Source organism: Heterodontus francisci, chromosome 27 (genome assembly GCF_036365525.1).
Source record: "Heterodontus francisci isolate sHetFra1 chromosome 27, sHetFra1.hap1, whole genome shotgun sequence".
Taxonomy (NCBI): Eukaryota; Metazoa; Chordata; class Chondrichthyes; order Heterodontiformes; family Heterodontidae; genus Heterodontus; species Heterodontus francisci.
The window spans coordinates 40374080-40383169 of record NC_090397.1 but is presented as its reverse complement, the minus strand read 5'-3'; the positions used below and the strand labels follow the sequence as shown (position 1 = coordinate 40383169).

The 9090-nt window shown below is 38.5% G+C and overlaps 1 protein-coding gene across 3 annotated transcripts in view; it reads right to left on the bottom strand.

Annotated features, from left to right (window-relative positions):
• Window positions 1-1460: 1460 nt before the first annotated feature.
• trabd (TraB domain containing) overlaps window positions 1461-9090 on the bottom strand; it is a 49452-nt gene continuing 41822 nt past the window's right edge. For all 3 annotated transcript variants that reach the window (XM_068059163.1, XM_068059161.1, XM_068059162.1), the window contains exon 11: window positions 1461-5305. In XM_068059163.1, coding sequence (XP_067915264.1) covers window positions 5134-5305 — 172 coding nt within the window. In that variant the 3' untranslated portion in view covers window positions 1461-5133. The remainder of the gene's footprint in view (window positions 5306-9090) is intronic.

Below are 9090 nucleotides of genomic sequence, written 5' to 3'. Positions count from 1 at the left end.
GAATGGCAGGATTGTCTCATGAGGAGAGATTGAGGAAACTGGGCCTGTATTCTCTCGCGTTTCGAAGAATGAAAGGTGATCGCATTGAAACTTACAAAATTCTCACAGGGCCTGATAAGGTGGATGTAGATAGGATGTTACCCCTGGCTGATGAGTCTAGAACCAGGGCACATAGTCTCTGAATAAGGGTTGGACATTTAAGACGGAGATGAGGAGGAACTTCTTCACTCAGAGGGTCCTGAATCTTTGGAATTTTATCGCTCAGAGGGTTGTGGAAGCTCAATCATTGAATATGTTCAAGACAGAAATCGATAGATATCTGGATACTAATGATATCAAGGGATATGGGGATAGTGCGGGAAAGTGGCGTTAAAGTAGATGATCAGCCATGATCTAATTGAATGGCAGAGCAGGCTCGATGGACTGAATGACCTACTCCTGCTCCTATTATTCTATGACATACAGTAAGAAGTCCTCGTTAACACAGTAGCGAGCAATTGCATAAAACCAGCATAAAATGTGCGCGTGTATTGGCACCATATCCTACCACATCACCAACACGCATTATTGAGCAATATTTCCACAAATTGGAAGTGCGGAGCTTCAGAAGCAGATGCTTGCATCTCCAACTCAATCATAGGCACCAAATGACAGAGATGAGCATGTGTTCCCATACCTGATCTTCAGGCCAACATCAACTCGCAGTTGTTCAATCAAATCTGCTTCCTCAACAGATTTTGGTCATATTACTGATTTCAGAAATGTAGAAGAACTTTGATGTTTAATAAAGGCACTTTATGAATGCAAGCTAACATAGAAAATGCCCAAGGCACTTCATATAGAAGAGAATGGATACCAAATAGTAGTTATTGAGAGGTTAATAAGATGCATGCTTTAATAATAGGTTTTAATGAGACTTTTAAAAGGTAGGTAGAGATGTAGTGATGGACAGCATTTGAGAGTTGCAGACGGTCGGGTTGAAATCACTGAAGGCTAGGTGACCAAACTTTCACCAACCTCTTCCGAGATCACATTATGATTTCAGTTTAGCTGGCTAAGTTGCAGGTCTCACCCAATGCTGGTCTGTGACCAGCTGCCTAGTTTTGGGGACTGCTTTCAAAACATTTATCGCTTGACTCTCAAAAGTATTCAACAATTTTGTTGAAAAATCTACCCTCTTACAGTAGGGAAAAAAATTCAAAAATTTGGAAAGAAAATACTAGCACACTGGCAAATTCAGCATGTGACCAGGTTATTTTGCATACAAATAAAGATACCTCAATTCCCAAATATTTCTTTCCATTAAGTAGGAAGGTGGTGCAGAAAAGTGTGTTGGAATAAATGTGCAGTAAATCTACGATATTGCGCTAGATCATGAACCTTTCCTTAAATAATCAGGATTTTAAAAACAAGGAACATCTGGTCAGATCTATGATAGTTAACAGAAAATTAACAAACAATTAAAATCTCTGTAAAACTTTATTTCTACACTTGTTACCATTGTGATCTGCAATATCCCAGAACGTTTAGCTGTTAAAAGGCACAATCCTACAGAAACTGAAGATGGTTTGCTTTTGATATTTACATTACAATGGAGAGACACATGACACAGAAAATACATACTCCATAGCAGGATGTCTGGAAAACATGGCTTTTTATATTTCAAGGTCCAACTAAGGAGTAGTTGTAACCATTGATTTTTTTTAAATCAAAGTACAGTACCTGAGAAGCAGAAATGAAGCCCAGCAAGGCATCACACAGTAGATAACACTTAATAAATATAAATTTTTGGTACAATTTTGAAAACAACCAGCTTTTCAGGGAATGTAACCTCAAAAATAAAAAAGCATTTCAGCAAACAGTCTTAACAGGAATGACTGAGCTAGAATTTATGATCTAAATAATATCTTGCTGTACCTAATCACATTGTCACATTTTCAATTATTTATAGGTAGTGTTAAGCATTTGTGTTCTGGAAAGTGCAGGCCAAAATACTGTAAAATTACTGGCCAGTGGCCAGTTCAACATTACTACTCATTTCCTTGGATTTATTGGATTTCATTCATTCTAATGTATAATAAATAAATGGACTACATTCATTAATCTTTGTCAGATCCCAACACTGTCACAGGTAGTCTTAATAGGCCCATTTTACCCTTACATTGCATTATAATAAAATGTAGATTTTTTTTTTAAACTGGAAAACATGGTTTTACAAGAATACTACAACAGGTTAAAAAAAAACACAAATTTCAGCATAATTAATAATGTGCCCTTCTGAACTTTTACTTTGCATGAATAATGTGAGTTGCATGTATCCAAAAAAATGCTCAGTAGCAGTTTTACTTTTGAATAGATTTTCATGTAAGGCAGAGTTCTTAAGTTTTCAGGGTGAATCTGAATTGCAGTATACTCTAGTATAAAAAAAAATCAGTTAAGTGTATCTTGTGTAAAAAGCTTCAAAATAAGGAAATTCCAAGCTGTTTCTGTAAAAAAACAATTGGAAATTTTCCTTGCAGTTACATGTGAAGTGATTATTTTTATGTAGGCACTACTGAACACCTAATTTCAGTTTAAATTACTTCAGCTGTAAAGAGATTTAATATGTGACAACAGATATGTTTTGTCTTTTTTGAGAAAATAAGGGATGGAAATTCACAACATGGTTAAGCATCCAGCCATTTTAAAATACAGTTTAGTCTGAAGAAACTAGAGTTGGAACAAGAGTTGGAACAAGGTCTTTTCTGTGGGCTTCACTATTTAGACATTTTAAATGATTGATTTTTCCATATAATTTAATTCTGTTTTGAATAAAAGAGTTTCATATCTGCTTTGTTATCGTACTAAGAGTAGTTCACTTGCTGTAAAATGCTATCAAAGCCTTAGAGAAAGTAGCATCATACCATTAGAATGATGTAAGAAGTTCCCCCAAGACACAAAATAACTTCAAAAATATTTAGAACTCTAACTATGAATACTATCTCAAATGCTTTTGTGATGCATGATTTTACATCTGGATCTGCCAAAGCATTCTGCTCCAAATCTGGTTAACCATTATTTTAGCATGCAGTTTCTTCTTTCAGTAAAGATGTTTGCAGCTTATTCAAATCAACAAAGCAGAGATGTGTATGTGGCACTCTCGCAGTCATTTTAACACAGGATACAATATGTGTAATACAGTCAGATTCCTGATGCAAGCATGCATTTTCACTGCACTTTTTTCACCCCCTTCCATTTCCATAACAATTTAGTTCAAAAATGTTAAGTCACTTGTACCAGAGATACACACCTAGATGCTTTTTAATACAAATCACACCCATTTGCAGAATGCATCAAGATGCATTTTATGCTTCCCAAACACCCAAAAGCTAATTGAAAATTAATTTTGAGCCCTTTTTTTTTTAAAGAGACTGCATGGTTACATACATATTGATTACACACACAATTCTACTGTTCAGATGAAAAGGTGCAACACCCATTATGAAATTAAGTTACTGCTTTTTACTCAACACTTTACTGCACATTCTGCATTACAGAATTTAACCTGAGGATAATGCTTCTTTACTGGTCCTACAAATATAGAAAATAAGTAGCCAAGCAAGCACTATCAAGGTAATGCAGATTCACAAAAGGTGCACATAGTTTATATTGTTTAGGTAACACATATTCCTTGATGATTTGAAAATAGACATTTAACAGTGATACAAATTCTGAATAAAAGTAACCTACAAGATTCAGCAAACTTTATTGAGCGAGACAACAGCAAATTACTTTTTTATGTCAACAATCTGTAAGTAGAAATACCTTACCATGACAGAATTCATAAAAGTCTAAAAATTTGTCATGTCCTCAGTTACAAGCCTGACGGAGATTGATGACTGTTCAGAACTGGCATTTATTGGCTGTTATGAATCCTGTAGAACATTACTTTATCTGACAAGGGTAGGATGACGTGGGGTGGGGGAAGAGAAGCTACAAATGCAGTTTGCATCTTGTTGCTGAATACGGTACTACTTTCAAATGGATCAGTAGCTCAGCAAGTTGATTAACTGATTTTGGTGAAAGGGCGGCAGCTGAAAGGAAACAGATTCTCAATCCACTGGACAATACAACACTCTACTGGAAACGCGCAAATTTAACAAGGCCATAATTGGGTATGTGTGAGATACGTCTCATAGTAAAATAGCCTGTTAACACTCACACATGAATCATGGAAAACTGAACCAGGTACTGGAGGGCACCTCGCATCTGTAGAAGACCTCCCAGCAAGCTGTCAATAACTTTAGGAGATGGGGAAGGAAGAATATTGGCAAGGAAAAAAATCCAGTTTTCAACCTCGTTTGAAATATTTTGTTTGAAATGGCAAATTTTAGAAGGGAAAACAAAAATTTTGAATGGTTTAGTTTTGAAAGAGTGAATCATAAATAATTTTAAATACTTATTCATTTTAATAGAATTCAATCAGCTATCAAAATAAAGGTTTGTGAACCAATAGATTCTAAAGAAAAGTAACATTTTTTGAGATAGCTAAAAAACCACTGGTTGCATCTTAAGTTGTAAACCAAATAGCTATTACCAGATGGACAATGTCAAAATCTTTATATCTATCTGAAAAATTACCTAACAGTTTTGTGCAGTTTACTAGTCATAATGAGCATGAGATAATCACAAGATTGTCCCAGTGGCATCTGGACATGATTTTAAAAGCAACAGTTGAACCATGGGTCTCTTAATGTTGCAATAAATGAAAATAGATATTACTATTGCAATATTTCAAAATATGTTCATTTGTAAATTTAAGTTCCCCCACCACCCCCAAAATTGATAGGCTTAAAAATACAGTAACTTGATGATTAAAATCAAGCCATTCACATTACAGGTCTCCTCCCAGAATTAAAAGGGAGATGTTTTTACACAGAATGGCATTGGTAAATTTTCTGATTACTTCTCGTCACTCCCAGATGTTGCAGCTCTCAAGTAATGAGAATTCATGCATCATGTCATGAATCATTTGCATTATTGAATTCAAAGTGTAAAACAAATAGTGGAAATGCAAAGGTTCCTGCATATTTGCCTTGAGCACTTCTTTTAATCATCAAGTAAAATGTCATCTTCAAACTGTTTTGCTTCCAGTTAGAATATTTGACTTGTAAATTTGTGGAGGAAACTCTGTATTAATGGTCTTGACAGCATTAACTGAACGGTCCCTTTTCCCACACGGTAGCAGCCATAGCCCATGAGTCCCATGAGAGTTGCTTTAACAGCAAACTTGAATACTTTAGCAGCTAACGATGGTGGAGGAACACTGTAAAAAAAAAAAGAGTAATCAGGGAAGCAACAAAAAAAAAAAATTCACCATATAAAGTCAAACTGCAAGTAGTAAACCCTGTTGAGAAGTATTCTACGGCATTAAAAATACAGTTCAATAAGTTGCACATTGCACTGTTTTTGTGTAACACTAGATCAAATACTACAGGCAGGCCACAAGGATGGTCACTTATGACCCCAACACTGTCCTTGCACTGCCAACAGTGGTATAACTCAGAAGTAGCACCGGAATAGCAATCAGGCACAGAAATCTATGCCAGTTTTCTCCTCTGCGTCACTGGACAATAAGAATAATAGAACTGCTGTACCAGGTGACATTGGCTGACTCAGCAGAAGCCATGATCTTCCTGGTCTTTATATCTTACTGGCATATCAAATTGTGAATTTCCTGACCTTTTTGCATAACTATAAGATGTATATACCCACTGAACTGAAAGGACTGCCTCTCCACCAAAATAACTTATTACATGTGCATATTAATCACAGGAGGCATTTACAGGTGATTGCACCTTTATTAAATTTATAACTGCATAATTTATTCAGATGCAATGACAAAATGACTGTTTCATACCAATTAATCCCCAGATTAACCTCAATAAATGTATGTTTTGATAAGTGACCTACACATGGAACACTATACACACTACAGGGGAAGAAGCTATCTGTTGGTGAATATCTGGTAAGTAGTTAAGGTTTAACATAGTACAGGAACTGGTGGTAAGGTTAATATATATAAAAAAGGAAAATAAATAAGTGAATAAAATAATTAAGTTAAAAGCAAAATACTGCGGATGCTGGAAATCTGAAACAAAAACAAGAAATGCTGGATTCACTCAGCAGGTCTGGCAGCATCTGTGGAAAGAGAAGCAGAGTTAACGTTTCGGGTCAGTGACCCTTCTTCGAAGAAGGGTCACTGACCCGAAACGTTAACTCTGCTTCTCTTTCCACAGATGCTGCCAGACCTGCTGAGTGAATCCAAAATAATTAAGTTGTTGATTTATACACATTAAGGATGCAGGACAGGTGATGTGTCATGTGGGAGCTCCTGGATACCAGTGCAATCCAGGGTAAACACCTCTGCAGTGTGAGGAGCTTTGGCTCAGAACCATTGAGCTGGAGGCCGAGCTGCAGACACTGTCACACATCGGGGGTGGGTGGGGGGGTCATTATCTGGACACTGCACCAGGAGGCAGTCACACCCCTTAGGATAGGGTCTTCTGATTTGGTCAGTAGTCAGGGACAGGAGAGTGTAGCTGCAGCTGAGACAGGTAAGGGGATCCAGAGGGCAGTCGTGCAGGAGCCTCAGCCTTTACGATTGTGGATGAGCTAACTGACCATGGTACCATGGTACAGGAAGCCATACAAGTGGGGAGTGGGTGGGGGGGGGGGGGGGCGGAAAGCAAAAGGGAATGTTGTGATAGTAGGGGACAGTATAGTGAGGGGGATTGACAGTGTTCTCTGCAGCAAAGAACAAGAGTCCAGAAGGCTGTGTTGCCTGCCCAGTTCCAGGGTTCGGGACATCTGCTCCGGGCTGGAGAGGAACTTACAGTGGGAGGGGGGAGGATCCAGTCGTCATGGTCCATGTAGGTACCAACGACATAGGCAGGACAAGGAAGGAAGTTCTGCATGGTCATTAGAAGGAGCTAGACATCAAATTAAGAAGCAGAACCTCAAAAGGTAATAACCTCCGGATTAGGGATGGTTTTCCTTGGAGAAGACTGAGAAGTGATTCGATTGAGGTATTCAAAATCATGAGGGGGTCTGGATAGAGTAGATAGAGAGAAACTGTTCCCACTCGTGAAAGGATCGAAAACGAGAGGGCACAGATTTAAAGTATTTGGTAAGAGAAGCAAAAGTGACACGAGGAAAAGCTATTTCATGCAGTGAGAGTTAAGGTCTGGAATGCGCTGCCTGAGAACATGGTGGAGGCAGGTTCAATTGAAGCATTCAAAAGGGAATTAGACAGTTATATGAAAAGGAAGAATGTGCAGGGTTATGGGGAGAAGGCAGGGGAATGGAATTGAGGGAATTGCTCTTTTGGAGAGCCAGTGCAGACATGATGGGCCGAATGGCCGCCTTCCACACTGTAATGATTCTGTGATTACCTGAGCCACGTGCAAATTGGCATAGGGCAAATAAGATTAGAAAAATAAATACGTGGCTCAAAGAGATTGGCGTGGTAGAAGTGGGTTCTGGTTCATGGGGTACTGGTACAGTCTATACCTGAACCGTGCTGGGGCTGATGTTCGAGCGAGCCGCATAACTCGGGAAGCAGAGAGGGTTTTAAAATGAATAGTGGGGGGCAAGGGATCAAATTTGGGAAGATGTGGTAAATCAAAGAGTACAGACAAAGCAAGAGAGAAAGGTATTAATATGTGAAATGATAAACAGACTGTGACAGGAAGGGATGGAGAGTACAAATCTAAGAGTAGGTAAAGAAAAAGCCTATAATTGCACAAAGATGGGAGGCAGGTCAGAAGATTGGACAAAATATAAAAAACAGCAAAGAATGACAAAGATTGATCAGGAGGGAAAACAGTGTACTAGAGAAAGCTAGCTAGAAATATAAAAACAGGTAGTAAGAGTTTCTATAGATATTTTAAAAAGAAAAAAGTTAGCAAGGTGAGTGTTGGCCCTATAGAAAGTGAGTAAATTGTCCATTTTGGCAGGAAGAGTAGAAAAAAAAATTATCTAAATGGTGAGAGATTGCAGAGCTCTGAGATGCAGAGGGATTTGGGTTTCCTAGTACATGAATCACAAAAGGTTAGTATGCAGATTCAGCAAGTAATTAGGAAAGCTAATAGAATGGTATTGTTTATTGCGAGGGAAATTGAATACAAAAGTAGGGAGGTTATACTTCAGTTATACAGGGCATTGGTGAGATCACATCTGGAGTACTGTGTACAGTACTGGTCTCCTTATTTAAAGAAGGATATAAGTGCGTTGGAAGCAGTTCAGAGAAGATTTACTCGACTAATACCTGGAATGGGCAGGTTGTCTTCTGAGGAAAGTTAGGTCAGGCTAGGCTTGTAGCCGCTAGAGTTTAGAAGAGTAGGAGGCGACATTATTGAAACATACAAGATCCTGAGGGGTCTTGACAGGGTGGATGTGGAAAGGATGTTTCCTCTTGGGGGAGAATCTGGAACTAGGGGTCACTGTTTTAAAATAAGGGATCGCCCATTGAAGACAGATGAGGAGAATTTTTTTCTCTGATGTTGAGAGTCTTTGGAACACTCTTCCTCGAAAGGCAGCGGAAGCGAGGCTTTGAATATTTTTAAGGCAGAGGTAGATAGATTCTTGATAAGCAAGGGGGTGAAAGGTTATTGGGGATAGGCGGGAATATGGAGTCAAGGCTACAATCAGATCAACCATGATCTTATTGAATGGCAGAGCAGGCTCGAGGGGCCTAGTGGCCTTCCCTGGCTCCTAATTCGTGTGTACACAGAGCTCATTAAATTTCTAACTGAGACCTTGCTGGCACTGTATTTTTAAAAAAAATCAGTTCAGGAAGTAATCAGGAGTCCCCATTACCAGCAGTTAATGTTAAAGCCACAGCATTGCTAAAGTATAGAATGCCAAAGAATCACTCATTTAAACTTGTGCCAGAAAAAGCAGGGACAATATATGGTTGCAGTAGATACGCACTGCTCAACTTCCAATTTTAATCTTTACGTGTTTTTCAGATGAAGAAACAGAAAAAGTCATGCCTCTGGATCGCTGCTCCTGCTGGGCCTCCCAAAGCTGCCTCAAAAAATATATTTT